Source organism: Siphateles boraxobius, unplaced genomic scaffold (genome assembly GCF_051911475.1).
Source record: "Siphateles boraxobius isolate OS27281-9 unplaced genomic scaffold, OSU_SipBor_1 1, whole genome shotgun sequence".
NCBI classification, from domain to species: Eukaryota; Metazoa; Chordata; class Actinopteri; order Cypriniformes; family Leuciscidae; genus Siphateles; species Siphateles boraxobius.
This window is the reverse complement of record NW_027508699.1, coordinates 29,237,501-29,252,749: the sequence shown is the minus strand read 5'-3', so window position 1 is coordinate 29,252,749 and position 15,249 is coordinate 29,237,501. Positions and strand designations below refer to the sequence as shown.

The 15,249-nt window shown below is 35.4% G+C and overlaps 3 protein-coding genes across 9 annotated transcripts in view; 2 read left to right on the top strand and 1 right to left on the bottom strand.

The window, feature by feature from the left end:
- Positions 1-590: 590 nt before the first annotated feature.
- On the top strand, positions 591-4,456 carry tspan37 (tetraspanin 37). Its single transcript, XM_077232027.1, has 7 exons — positions 591-863; positions 1,421-1,609; positions 1,724-1,798; positions 1,882-1,980; positions 2,053-2,205; positions 3,207-3,290; positions 3,378-4,456. The coding sequence occupies exons 1-7, from the start codon at positions 804-806 to the stop codon at positions 3,453-3,455; spliced, it is 738 nt and encodes a 245-aa protein (XP_077088142.1). The 5' UTR covers positions 591-803; the 3' UTR covers positions 3,456-4,456.
- Positions 4,457-4,500: 44 nt separating this feature from the next.
- On the top strand, positions 4,501-14,580 carry elavl1a (ELAV like RNA binding protein 1a). 6 transcript variants are annotated; one of them, XM_077232004.1, is made up of 7 exons: positions 4,501-4,621; positions 5,768-5,980; positions 7,666-7,843; positions 8,282-8,385; positions 8,908-9,061; positions 9,152-9,377; positions 11,305-14,580. In XM_077232004.1, the coding sequence occupies exons 2-7, from the start codon at positions 5,945-5,947 to the stop codon at positions 11,627-11,629; spliced, it is 1,023 nt and encodes a 340-aa protein (XP_077088119.1). In that variant the 5' UTR covers positions 4,501-4,621; positions 5,768-5,944; the 3' UTR covers positions 11,630-14,580. The 6 variants fall into 6 exon arrangements, with proteins under 6 accessions (XP_077088119.1, XP_077088118.1, XP_077088120.1 ...); XM_077232003.1 differs by having other exon boundaries at positions 4,515-4,621; positions 5,921-5,980; XM_077232005.1 differs by lacking the exon at positions 5,768-5,980 and having other exon boundaries at positions 4,515-4,621.
- A 150-nt stretch (positions 14,581-14,730) lies between these two features.
- The window catches only part of slc1a8b (solute carrier family 1 member 8b), a 17,571-nt gene continuing 17,052 nt past the window's right edge, over positions 14,731-15,249 (bottom strand). For both annotated transcript variants that reach the window (XM_077232002.1, XM_077232001.1), the window contains one exon: positions 14,731-15,249. This exon is cut by the window's right edge and continues 174 nt beyond it. The gene's annotated coding sequence lies outside the window, so the exon portion shown is untranslated.

The window sequence follows — 15,249 nt, the reverse complement described above, 5'->3', positions numbered from 1 at the left end:
TTCAATAATAATTATGAGCATACCATTATTATCCTCGTGGTTATTAGTTATTTTTATGCGTTTTGAATATATTCATTCATTCATTCAATCTTTATTAAGGACACAGAATCCCGGTCCATAGTATTAAAAGACAATAACAAAACAAACAAACAAACAACCAAAAACACATAATAGCCTACATTATTTAGCCATATAAGCAAGAGCGCCAGTGCTTCCAAATTATTGAAGTAAACCTGACCGAGCTTTTCCTCAGACAGACCAAAGCTTGTACAATACAGTTCATTCAGGACTCTACTCATAAATGACATAGATACAGTGCCTAATGCAAGCTGCACAAGTTCTTATTCCACTGTTAACAAACATCTCACTTGCACAACTGTGCCGCGGTACTTTCAATAGTATTCGCAGAGACAATTATTCCTAATTGTTAATAAATGTGTTACTAAAAATAATAAATAAAAATAAATACATTTATATGATACCGTTTAAAGTAGACTTTAAAAAAATGTAGGCTACACACCACAAATTCAAACTATTGACTGATTTTTTTTGAGGATTATTATTATATTATATGGCTTTAGAATTCGAGTAGGCTACTTTATTTATCGGGTAGGCTACAGTGCCCCCTACTTAGGCTACTAGTGACTTCCGCAATTTTATCTGTTTTCGATTTTTAAATCCATCTAGTCATATCAGTGTTCGTCACTGTTGAGGTTGAACTGGACCGAGAGACCTTGATAGAACCGCGTTTCAAATATGCGTGTATAAATAACGCGTTCACGCGAATCGATTAAAGCAGAGCCATGACTCTAAGGAGAAGAGCTTTCGGAATTTTTCTTACAATTGCTTCACTTCTTTTATCGGTGAGTTTAGGCAGCATCATGCACTTGTTTGTTTCGTTTGTCATCATAATACTAATGCATTTGTCAAAGCTACTTATAATTGCATTTTTTCTCTAGAAGTGGCTTTGTATGTTTGGTTCAAAAGTCTTATGAATGGCCTTTTTGAGAATTCTATAATCCAAACTAAATTTCAATAGCATCATATTTTTGTAATATCTGGATGGTAAATAAGTGAACACTATACAGGGAAGGGTCAACAATGATGGAGGTAGATTTAAAATGATTTTTGAAATGTTGAACTGTGCTCTTAAATGCCCTGGGAAATATTAAAGTGTAACAACTAGCCTTTGATATAGCCTATAGGCCTACAACTTGTGTAATATGTATAGGCAACAAAATAATATGATTATTTGTATGAGTGTTACTACAGTGAAAAGAAAAAACAGAAAAGGATGTGTTTTTCTAAAACAGTGACATGACTCCATGTACAGCACATGATGAGAAATGGCTTTCAGGAAATACATCTGCTGTTTTGTTTCCTATTATTTTTAAATTCTTTCGTTCTTTACTTTGTCTAGCTGGCTGGGATTGCAGGTCTGGGTGGTTCATTCTTGCTGCATAAATACAGAGATTACAGTATGTTCTTTAGCAGCTTTTATATAATTCTCCCTGTACTGCTGGCTGTTGTTGGAGGAGCCATACTCCTAATCAGTGGAAGCATTGGCTGTCTGGTGTCCAACAAAAAACCTTCATGTCTACATGGATTGGTGAGATGGAAAAAAACTTCTATTTGTATGAAGTAAAAAACAGGACTGAATAATAATAATTCACTCAAAAGAATGAGGTGTGGTGTTCATATTTGTATATTTCTTGTCTTTCAGTTTGTGTATTTTCTCATTATTGTGTTTTGCGTTGTGGTTACTACTGTAGCATTGGCATACACTCATAAAAGGAAGGTAACTGGAATTTTAAGTTACTTGGCTATACAAAAGTGTATTTCACTGAAATGGTTTTAATATTAAATTTAATCTTTTTTTAGCTCGGTGAGGACTTGGCTCCCCTTAAAGATGTGTTTCAGAACTACAGTGGTAATAGCCAAGACCCTAATACCAAAGCAGTAAATGCCCTTCAGCGTGAGGTATTTGCACAAAAATCTTTAGGATTTTTATGTGTTTAGTAAAATTAGATTGTAACACTTTTTTTGTTACAGTTGCGATGTTGTGGTGTTCACAACTACACAGACTGGTTAGAAACACCCTGGTTTAATCACAGTAGGAAATACGAAGTTCCTCTAAGCTGCTGCAACAAAAACTTTCATGACTGCAATGGGACTTTAGACTCACCCCTGCTTCTCTATAATGAGGTACAGAGTAGACACTAGTTACATTTGAGCTACCCTATGTATAAGATTTTTAATATATTTCTAATATTTTCCTGCTAGACTTACAGCTAAGGCTCTACCATTACGTTAATGTTGGCATTAAATGAAAATTCAAATGCATTTTATAAATGCATGTTAAATATCTTCTTGTGAATGATTCATCCGTGTATGTTTCTTTTTCTTTTTTTGTTGTTGTCACAATTGGACCTTCCGGTCCAATCAACAACCGATGCATAGATCGAAACCCCCACCCTGTATTTTGTCCATTTTAAGGCCTGTTCACACCAAGTACGATAACTTTAAAGATAACCAAAACAATAACCGTATCAGCATTCACACCAACGCACAATATTGTTTTGTTTATTCTAGCTGCAGTTTTGTCGTCTGCCGAGTTCTTTAAAGCTGGATGGATTCTGATTGGCTGTTTTTATAATTTATCAGCTGAAAATAGTTCTGAAAGTGATTCCAACGACATCGTTCCTCTGTGCCATAGTCATTATAGTTGTGGACTCTGCTATTCTTTTATATTTAGAACAATTTTTAGAAGTATATCATTACAGTTATCGTCCTTTGTGTGTATGAGCCTTTATACTCAGATGTACGTCACAATATGGACAAAAAGACTGGTAAAAAACACAGTTCGCATAGCACTCAGCGTGAAATAGACGCTGAGCGCCTCGTCCCACTGCTTTTTAAAAACGCTGCGCTCCCATTGAAAACTATTGGAAAAATACGTTAGCCTCAGGAAAAAAATGCTTTGGTGGACACATGACCTAAGCGTCTGAACACCAGTGGTCGGGGCCTGTAATGCGACAATAACTATTCGTCGATGTCATGCTCTGGAGGTAGTTATATGCAAATGTATTTGCCCTTGTGCCGACCCAGATCCCGCAATATCAAAATTAGCCATTTTTGGAGCTTGATTAAATATGATGAAAAAGCCATTACAAGCCAGATTCAACATTGTTTTCTTTCTATTTTAGGGCTGTCAAAATAAACTTGAGGAGAAGTTACTACTTGTGTTGGACATCATCATGATGACTTCTTTAGTGGTTCTCTTTGTACTGGTGAGCTCTGTGACTTGAGTTATAATTAATTTATTCCCTGATCTTTTACAAGATTTATAATGTCATCTCTGATCCTTCCCTCATCAGGTAATGTCTTGGATTACAGTGGCACAACTAATGGGACATCAACCCCCGCAAGAGTATCGAATCCTGGACAAAGAATAAAAGCCACTGTTGGAAATTATATTTTGCGACTTTTCTCATGAATGTATACACAATGATTATATATACATACCGGTCAGAAGTTTGGAGACATTACTATTTTTAATGTTTTTGAAAAAAGTCTCTATGCCCATCAAGGCATTTATTTGATAAAAAATACAGAAAACCAGTAATATTGTGAAATATTATTACAATAAAATAACAGTTTTCTATTTTAATATACTTTAAAATATAATTTATTTCTGTGATGCAAATCTGAATTTTCATCAGCCATTACTCCAGTCTTCAGTGTCACATGATCCTTCAGAAATCATTCTAATATGCTGATTTGATAGTTATTATCAATGTTGGAAACATTGAATGGTTAGACACCCCAAACTTTTGAATGGTTAGTTTACATTGTTACAAAAGATTTATATTTTAAATAAATGCTGTTCTTTTTAAAAAAAAATTATTCATCAAAGAACCTGAAAAAAGAATCATAGGTTATAAAAAAAAATATTAAAGTTTCCAACGATGATAATAAATCAGCATATTAGAATGATATCTGGTGGATTATGTAACACTGAAGACTGGAGTAATGGCTGATGAAAATTCAGCTTTGCATCACAGAAATAAATTACTTTTAAAGTGTATTAAAATAGAAAACTATTATTTTACAATAATACTGTTTTTCTGTATTTTGATCAAATAAATGATCATGATAAGCATAAGATACTTATTTTAAAAACATTAAAAATAGTAATGTTTGCAAACTTTTGACCGGTACTGTATAGTGTATATAATTTTTTATATTTCACTGTTACGAAATTCGAATCATTGTGATAATATCAGAATTTAGTATTTAAATTAGTATTTTCCTAAATTTCCACATTAATCTAAAGTAGCCTTTGTCTCTTCACAATACCTGTTCTAAGAATATTTTATATTCATGCACATCAAGGGCGTTTTATTTTGCACCATAAATCTGTTTATATTGAATAAAATGACTGGTTTTATTATTAGTGACTGTTGATCTGTATCTGAATGGATTATGGAAGTGGGAGGAGGGGTTAAGACTTCCGCTTCCTCGGCATTTGTGTCACGAGAGCGCAGCGCCAAAAAGCCACGTTCTGCTATAGCTCCGCGTGCATCCATTCTACTGCAGAATCGGATAGACTTTTAAGTTGGTAAGGCGCCATGTATATATTTTTTAACTTGTTTTTATTTGAATCACAATGCATTTAAATTGGTTTATTAAGATCTAGTAACGGTTATAAATCTGTTCGGTGTTTGAGGCCTGGCTTTATATTAGTTAGGCCCCTCAGCGCAGCCTGCTCGAGTTTGAGCTCGAGAGTTGCATGGGATTCACCGAGCGAGTCATCGCGAAAATAAGGGGACGGTGTGTGGGGAATGAGGCCTCGTGTTGTGTGGTATTTTAATGTTAGACCTATTTGAATCGCTTATTCTTCACAAACATGCTGTGTAATGCCGCAATGTTGTTGTCCTGTAGCTACGATACGAAACCGTAACAATGGCGAGGTAATCTACACAAGCATGAGTGATGTCCTGCTGCGGGATAACTAACGTTAACGTTAGTTGTAAATTCCACGCCCCCACGACTATGCAGAATTACATATGTCGCTCATTCCATTTCTCAACAGCCTAAGATGTCCTGAACAGTGTTGTCATTTTTTTTATGATAATAGTACATTTTTGTTCTGATAAGTTTAATATAAACTCAACCGCCGGTGTAAATGTCGTATAAATGCAAATATTTGTCGTGAGTGATTGGAAATTATGAAATGTTCAAATTCAAAATGAAATGGAGCTGTCCTCGGAACAATTTTTAGGCCATCAATTAGCTATTAAAATATATTTTATGCAACAGCATTTTACAAGGTATACGTAGTTTGTCATAGATTAAGATAAATCAGCCATGTTGTTTAAAAAAAGTTAATTTTACCTATTATTTCTTTCATTCCTGCAGTCCAAAATAGATTCACAGAATTAGCCAGTTTTATGCCATGTAGATTTGTTTAAACTAAAACTCTTAACTAAATGTATAGTATTTATATAGTACACTGTATAGTACATTTGTATAGTACACTGTAGTATTGTTGTTCTCGGTGTTTTCATTCCATTTATAAAAACTATAAATGAGGATGTTTTTATATATAGGTTGCAGTGTAACGAAATGTAACAAGCATATAGCATTATATAATGTCAACATTGAGATGTTGTGCAGGCAGTACAGACTCAAAGTGAGGTGCTAAAAATACACGCTGAAATTACACCAGTCTTAATGGCCGATGGTTTCTATTCTTTTTCCACAGGTTATATCAGAAGGTGGCTCATCTTATCTTTTTGCCCTTTTATTTTAGTTTATTTATTTTACTCTGAACCCCCAAACCCGCCTTTGCCTTCCCTACCACCCCTTTTCGTCAGCGTGTATTTTTATTACCTTATTTTGTTTTTGGTATCTTCAGAGTTGGGATCTGTGACGGCTCTTCATGGCAGTCAGAAGGGGACATGTTAGATACTTAAAAGTGAGTAGAATTTGCGTTCATCAGGGACTGACTGTGGATTTTAAAAATAAACTGAACCTGTAAGCTGGAGTTAGTAGTGTTTAGTGCTTGTAGGCTGTTTTCTCTATGTAGTAGTGAAGCCTTTATGAAGCGAGTAATACTTGAGGTTTAATGCTGTCATCTGAGGTAGACTTTTCACTGAATGCACTAGACATGTTATTAGGTGTTGCATAATGCCAGCTGAAGGTATGTGGCCTGGCAAATGCTGAAAAGTTTAACCATGTTTATAGGGACGAGCTTGCGATCGAAATAGTCAGATAAAGAGTGACCTGAATTGTCTGAGTGATTCAGACCACTTTAGGGATGTCACGATACCAAAATTCTAGTAGTCGGTACCAATACCATTAAAATTTTACGGGTACGGTTAAAAGCTGCTCCTATTAGTGGGTACCGAATATACCCGGGACTCGGTACTACAGAAATGCTGGTATTGTCACATTTTCAAAATTTCAGTACTGAAGTACCGGTACTTTTGACAACACTAGACCACTTTATCAAAACCTCCTATGATGGGTTGTATGGGAGGGACTGTAATAATGCCTGTTTGTTCAGCCTTGAAGGTTGACTCGCTACCCATGTGGAATACACAATAAGACCTCTCTTCTAACGTGAATGGGACGCACTGTCTGATATCAGAATAATCATGGTATCCACAGTGATCGGTTCCTCCTTCACCTAAAATGCCTGGAAGGGTTAGGCATCCGAGACACCCTTTTTAATACCATTAGTACACTACCAAATTTTATTGGTTTTGTGTTGAATGAATTGTGGTCATATGCAATTTCAGCTAGACTCCATTGGAGGCAGTGCTGATCATACAATGTAAAAGAACAGCAGTACAGTGAGTCCCGTTGACAGTTACATCTGTCCTTTTGCTCACATTTCTTTACTGTTTTGGCTTGGTACATATTCTTTTCACTCATAGTTAATTTTTGTGGTATATTGAACTTTCATGTTTGGTGATTAACAAACACGGTGGTTTAAGTCAGGTAGTAACATTTTGAAGATTACATATTAATAAGACAAAGGTAAAATATGCTCTGAAAGGGAATGTTGTATTGATTTGTTCTACTGTTCCAGTTCCTTGTTAACGATATGCAAGTTTTTTTTTTTTTGTCGGTAAGGGACTTTTTTTCTTCTTCTTTTTTTCTCGTTTGTGTGTAATGTAGAGTAGAAATGCAGACAAAATTAAATGTTTCATTGGGGATTTGTAATCCATTTGGGAATTTGCATTTTGAAGTCATTAGAAGAACTGTCTTGCAGATGCTTGTAGTTGCATTATTTCTTCTCTAGGCAAGAATATAAATCCCTATTAATTAGTCTACTAATCCCTATCAGATTAATAATCTAATCTCACATAAATGTTTTATTTTATGTAAAATTAGTTTTTATTCAAATTTTCTTGAATTGCGTGTTTGTCATTCTATTACTGGCTTGCCAGCTGTAATTGAAAACATTTTCAGCAAGATCTAGGCCTAATTTTGAGGCTCTGTACCTGTGCAGGTACAGTCAGGTATCAACAGCAACACATTTTCATGTAAAAAAAGTGCATAATGAATTTGCGGTAATATTCAATATTGTTTAATTACATTTTTATTGGCAAAAATGTATAACCCTCACAGAAACTTGTTTTTGATTATTTCTAGGAGGTCTATGACATGTCGAACGGTTACGAAGATCACATGGCCGATGAGCCTAAAGATGCCAAAACAAACCTCATCGTCAACTACTTGCCTCAGAATATGAGCCAAGATGAGCTGCGGAGTCTCTTCAGCAGCATTGGGGAGGTGGAGTCTGCTAAACTTATTCGTGACAAAGTAGCAGGCAAGTATTTATCAGCACTTGGCACACTGGTTTCAAAGCAGCCACATAAATTAATGTTAAGAGAAAATATTGTTTGTCTTTGTTGGTTTAGGGAAGTTGTGTCTTTATTTTGCAGGGTTTGCATGTAGCCATGATGTCAATTTAAAAGCAGAATGACTTTATTTAAAGAATTGCGCTTTTAAACAATCTTTTGAAGCACTGGAAGTGTTTCTTCACAATTGTGTAGTCTTCATTTCAGTGTTGACAGAAAAAAAACTATATATTTATAGTTTCCTTTCTCAGGCCTGTCCCATGTCAACGTGGATTTATTTGTTGGCATCAGTTTTCCCCCCCAGAAGTTTAACATTTGATACTAGGATGTTTTTTTCCTTTGTATTTGGAACGTTTCAACTTTTTTTTGTTTTGTTTGTTTTATTGTTTTCCTTTTTTTTTCTCTAGGCCACAGTTTAGGGTACGGATTTGTTAACTATCTTAACCCTAATGATGCAGAAAGAGCAATCAGTACTCTCAATGGACTGAGACTACAGTCTAAAACTATCAAGGTAATGTGACAAAAGGTGCTCCTGTGTAAAGTTAAATTGTGTCATTGATTCAGACCACCGGCTGTGAGAACAAGGCAGCGAGAACAAAGTAAAGTTGTTTGGAGCAGAATTGCTCAGACCTGATGGAATCTTGGTTGTGGCCTTTTTATCAGGCTTTTCAATATTTAGATTCATCTATTTAAAGATTTATTTTATTATCTATGGTTTACAGGTTGCAAACATGTTGCTTTAATGCTGTATGAATTCTATGAAATAGTTTTTGCATTTCTATAAAATTAAATATTTGTAGAGGACCCATGGCAAACTATTTGTTGGGTGGGTGTTCCCTATTTGAAAAGAATTTAAATTTGTTTTATATAAATGTAAAAGTTTTACAAAAATTGAAGAATCTTAAGTTTGTATCTCTTTTTTAATTTTTTTAATTTTTTTTGTTTAGCCATAGTTTATTAAGAGATTTCCTAATAATCTCCAGGGGAGGTATTTCTTCAGGATCTGATCTTTTACTTTTGCTCTTTCTGACAGGTGTCATATGCCAGGCCAAGCTCTGACACCATAAAGGATGCCAACCTTTACATCAGTGGGCTGCCTAAAACAATGACGCAAAAGGACGTAGAAGAAATGTTTACGCGTTATGGCAGAATAATCAACTCCCGTGTCCTCGTCGATCAAGCGTCAGGTTGGTAGATGAGCAAAGTTGTTTTTGACATCTGGAATGTCCTGTAAGCTAGTGTGTATTAAAGCGTTCACCTTTTTATCCTCATTGCAGGACTCTCTCGTGGTGTGGCTTTCATTCGATTTGACAAGAGGTCGGAGGCAGAGGATGCAATTAAGGACTTGAATGGGCAGAAGCCACCAGGCGCTGCAGAGCCCATCACTGTCAAGTTTGCTGCCAGTCCCAACCAAGTGAAAAACTCACAAATTATTTCCCAGGTTTACCACACACAGCCTCGCCGCTTCGGGGGGCCCGTCCACCACCAGGCCCAGAGATTCAGGTGAATGAAGTCCAAGATTGTATTTCTCTATTTGCTTGGTTAGTGCACATAACTGGTGTGAAATGCTGCGCATGCATGGTAAAAATAAACGATGCGCAGCAGAAAACGTGGAGGGAAGCACTTTTGAGTACCAACAATTGTCGATAAGACATTTAATCGATAAAACGTATTGATCATCGATTAAGCAGGTCCGTGCTTGCTGCTCAACCGCGAAACATGTAAAGTGAGCGTGTCAGAGTTATGTTTAGGACCATTTTACACCATCATGACTAAGTTTGCGTGCGCATTTGCAGCCTTTTGTTTTGTGCAAATGAAGTTGTAATATTTTTATTTTGTGTAGGCCTATCTATATCTGATTTGTCTCATATAGGATGCATTTGGTTAAGAATTAAAGTAGTAAAATGTGCAGTGATCAGCTTTAGCGCGCACAGCTCAAACAGCAATGCACGACTAATAATGGCTATTGGGACTGTCATATTACATAACATTATAAAGAGAACAATATTGTAGTAAAACATTGTGAATTATTTGGGTTTAGTTGCCGTGTTGCGTTGCTCCAGGAAGAGCACATCCACAACATGAGTCATTCTGAATGGCACGTAACTTAGTTCAAGTTCACTTGTGCATTTGTGTCATTTGGTCCAGATATAATTTGTTATCTTATGTTTATTTTGTATATATCTGATTAATCTCATACAGGATACATTTCTTTGAGTTAAATAACGCACTAGCAAAATGCTCCACTTTAACGGTATTCATTCAGCGAGCGCAGCTCAAACAGCAATGGACGACTAATAGCTATGATTGGGACTATCATATTACATAACATGAGAACACTATTTTATTAAATGGTTGTGAATTCATTGAGTTTAGTTGCTGTTTTCAGTGCGTTGTTCCAGGAAGAGCACGTCCACAACAGTCACACGTTCTGACAAGCACGCAACTGAGTTGGTGACACGTATTAGTTATATTTGATTATTAAATTAATTTAATTTAATGATCAATCCCATCGTAACATTTTACAATCCTACTAGCCCTTTATTTAGATTTAAAACCATTCTCATTCATTTGGTGAGGAACAGAGTTCTGAGCAGCATTTGCAGATCCTGTCATGCTGTTGGCCATATGCCACTGCAGCACACACGTATTGAAGTATTAAGGCTAACGATTAATTGATCGTTAATTTAAACGACGATCGATCATGGGAATTTGAAAATTGACACCCCTAACGCATACACACAATTATGTTAAAAAAAAACATTTCGGCAAGTATTCTCAGTTATGTCATAAGTGAACAGTTGAGAAAGAAATTGGATGTGTGTCAGTATTCAGTGACACCAGCCTAATATTCCTGCTGTTGTCTGTCATTAATGTTAATAAAATAAAATAAAAAATACAGCTTTAACAAAGATGAACCTATATTTAATTTCTACATTGAACAGTGTTATTTACATTTAGGCAGCTTGTAGGATTAATGTGCCACATAAAGTGAGGGTACCAAGCAGCATCTTCAGGTACTCCCCATAGCATATCGCTCTTAAAGTTTGTGTGAAACAAAAGTTGTGATTTGCCTTTTTCTCTATTGTCATGTGTATATATATGAGTGAAGTGGCTTCTCAAACAAGAAAAAATTAGGACAAAACCGTTTGTTCCGCTCTCACTCTGAAAAACACGTCATCAGAGAAGAGAAAAGATGTCGCTGCAACGAAGTTATTTTGATTAAAGTTTTGAGGGCACGTGAATTTTCATTGAAGTAATGAAGTGCACAGAGAAACCCCTTTATATTAAATGCCACAGTATTACAATAAAAAATTATTTCATGGTGACTTTAGAGGGATGTCTCACCCAAAAAGTTTCAAAAATGTGTGCATATCTGATGAACTTAAAATTATGCTAATGCCTAAATTATGCTATTTTCTGTCTTCAGGTTCTCTCCTATGAGTGTAGACCACATGAGCAGCATGTCTGGCGTTAACATGCCTGGAAACTCCTCGTCAGGCTGGTGTATTTTTATTTACAACCTGGGCCAGGATGCAGATGAGGGCATTTTGTGGCAGATGTTCGGGCCATTCGGTGCTGTCACAAATGTCAAAGTGATCCGTGATTTCAACACCAACAAGTGCAAGGGATTCGGGTTTGTTACCATGACAAACTATGAAGAGGCTGCCATGGCTATTGCCAGCCTCAACGGCTACCGCCTCGGGGACAAAATTTTACAAGTGTCGTTCAAAACAAGCAAGTCGCACAAGTAGAAAGCAGGGTTGCCAGGAAAAATGAAGGAGAAGGGTTTTTTCTGCGAAGCCAGAGAAATTGGCGCCGTTTTGAAAAAGAAAATTATTATTTTTAGTGTAATCAAGTCTTTGCAAATGTTCACGTTTCGCAGTCTCGTTTAGACAGTTTCTTTTAAGACTCAAGCTGCTGGATGCTTCAAATGCAAGTGTTTTAGGCGTTCTGGTTTATCCCAATATATGACCAATTTTTCATTTAATACAAATTTGTCTCTGATGTTAGCCTGGTATTGTTGCTATGTGCCATATGTGGTCGGACACCTCATTCACCAGATGCTGGATTTAAAACTCTGATTTTTTTCTTTTGTCAGTATCTACATCCTTCATAGCTCTTCAGTATTTACGATGCCTTAATTTGATGTCATTTTTCCACTTTGCCCTCAATAATGTAGCACTTTTTGGTTTGGCAGGAATCTCATTAACCATCTCACAACAGTTCATTTTTTTATTAAAATCTGAGTCTTAAATCCAGCATGCTGAGTGCTCCATAGAAAAGAGGTAACGTCAAAGAAAATGCCTGTTTTAGTGAGGGGAAAATCTTTAACTAACTTGTTAATCTTTTGTAAGGGACCCTCTGAAAAGACTGAACTAAGAAGGACCAAAGACATGAATGGAAGGTTTAGTTTCTCCCGGCAGAGGTGCATGTTGCACATCCCTAAGAATATTCCAAAAATATTTGGACATTGAATACTAGGTACTGAGTATTTATGTAAAATGTAATCACATTTGAGCATCAGCATCTTCTGTTTATGGTTTGCGTTTTCTTTTGTTTTTGTTTCTCTAGGCTACTACATTAAGTTTAGTTTGTTTATTTGAAAATGGATATCCAGTACTAATGCAAATGCTTTTTAAGACTGCCTTGTGATATTTGTTTTGTTCTTTTTCCTTTTTTTTTTTGCTTTTGTTTCCTTTGGAAACCTTTCATTTTGTTTCACATGGCATTTACAATCATTAAATTTTATTTTGTTTTGCTCAACCTTTTTGTTTTGTTTCTTTATTTTATCTTTTAATTAGTTCTTTAATTTTATCCATTTATAGGTACAAAAGTCGACTCAAGACTATTTCCATCTTTACAGAAGCAGATGGCTAAGTTTAAGGCCCTTTCACACCAAGAATGATAACAATAATCATAACTATATTAGCATCCACACCAGTGGTCAAGAATGTTTTGTGAATTCGAAGTGCAGGTTTTTTTTTTTGTGTGTGTGTGTGTGTCTGCCACTTTAAACGCTCAAGCTTCTTAGAGGTATAGTTAACCCAAAACTATGCCTATTTTTTTCATTACTTTTTCACCCTCAAATTGTCCAAATCCCAATCAGACCCAATCTGTCTTCTGCTGAACACAAAATAAGATATTTTGAAGAATGGTGGTAACCAGACAGTTGATGGTGCCAATTGACTTCCATAGAAGGAAAAAAATACCATTGAAGTCAATGGGGCCCATCAACTGTCTTGTTACCAACATTCTTCAAAATATATTTTGTTCAACAGAAGTAAGAAACTCATACAGGTTTGGAACAACATGAGGGTGAGTAAATGACAATTTTAATTTTTGGGTGAACTATCCCTTTAAAGTCGGGTGGATATTGATTACCTGATTCAGATTTTTATGGCTTATCAGCTCAAAATCGTTCTGAAAGTGATTCCAACGATATTGTTTCTCTGTGCCATTATAGTTGTGGTGTGGACCATCCTAATAGTTGTAAAAAAAACACTTTGTTGATGGTTATCGCCCTTGGTGCGAATGGGTCTTTAGCCCCCTAAGACCTCATGAGAAACACTAAATTACCACATTTCGTGGTTTTAATTTTGATTATGAGATTTCGTATTTATTTTTCAGGCATCGGACCAAATCATAAATGGTTGAGGAGATTCCCCCCTTCCATATGTAAAGCGCTTTGAGTACCCAGAAAAGCGCTATATAAATTAAACTAATTATTATTATTATAAATTTTCAATCTGACAACGTTTGACTTATTTGTTATGGCCAATGGAGCGCCGTTTATTTTGCCTTTCTCAGTGGTTCATATTCAACTTTTTCCAGAGGTTTTCAGCTGTAGTTCTCAATGAGCGGTGGGGAAGATAGAGATGGATAGAAACTCAATCTAACAGTTGTACAGTCGTGTTCCTCAGCTTTGGCTCCTCTTGAGATCTTCCAAATATTAGTTTATAAAACCCCACATAGGTTCCTCTCTAGTTAGACAAACTCACAAATTTTCCAAGATGTCTCTTGTGTAAATTGATCATTTTCAGCACAGACAGTTCTTAGGCTCCCTCTGCTACAAGACTTAAGGTTGGTATTGTGTGTGCGTGCATATATTTATATTATTGGTGACTGACATTAATCCTAAATGTTTTTGTACAGTGACTCACTGTTTTTTGTCAGGTTTGTAATAAGCAGTTTACTATACTTGCATCATCTGTTACTTTATGGTTCATGTGAACCTATTAGCAGCTTTACAGCCACTGTTGGTTACACGTCATTTATATGAAACACTAGGCATTCTCTTTGTGCACGTTTCGGCATATGTGCAATATTGAAAAGTGATTCGTAATGAATAGTAGTAATTATTATAGCATCCGTTTCCCTTTCTATCTTTTTTGATATCCTGATGTTTAAAAAAATAATAATATTGCCCAATGTTTGAGTCAACTGAGATGCCAGTTGTAAGAAATATCAAATAGGATTTACTGGATGGTTACTAATTTTAAGCCTTAATTTATGTAGAATATACTGGAAGTTTATTGAATGGTGGAATTATTTATATAGCTTGTGTATGGTTTTATGTGTTGATATTGAGGAGTGTCTTAATTTTTTTTAAATACTTTGATTATATATTGAACATCTGTTATGAGCTACTGTCTAAAATGTAGTTGTGAAATAAAATATCAGGCATCATTGCAAAATCTGAAAATTTGTGTCTTGGTATTAGTGAAGTAGAGCTAGGAGTATAATTTTCATTTTGTGATTTTTATAGGTGATTTTGGTAAATTTTACAAGGTATAAACTAACCAGATTGTAGTTTTTTTTATTTTACAGTATGAAGACCAATAAAACAAGGTTAATTTAAAATTTTTATTAAGAAAATAAACAAACATAACCAATCATGATAATCTATATTCCATCCCACTTGAAAGGAACAGTGATTGTGTGGTCTGAACATAAATAATAGAGATACACAATCGCTGTTCTTGCAGTCATTAAAAAATCAGTTTGTTGTCACAGTACACTGAATGACAATGCAACTGATGATCCATAATTGAAGCCCCAGTGACTTATTAGCTGTGTAATGTTCCTGTTTGTACTATTTTAGTTTTACTGTCAGTAACTATTGCATTTTAAGGCAATTCTAAAAGATGAACATTAAAAAAAAAAACATGTTTTTGTCATTTATAAAACCTCCACGTTTAGGTGTCAAAAGCACTCAAATGTCCTCAATTTTCAAGTTCACCAAAGGCGACTGTTGCGGTAACGGTAACATTTGTGATGTAAAAAGACAGAATGGCACAAATATATATATATATATATAACAGGGGATTAAAAGAGGGAAGGTTTTTGTGAAGTCAAGGCAGCTTCTGTTCCT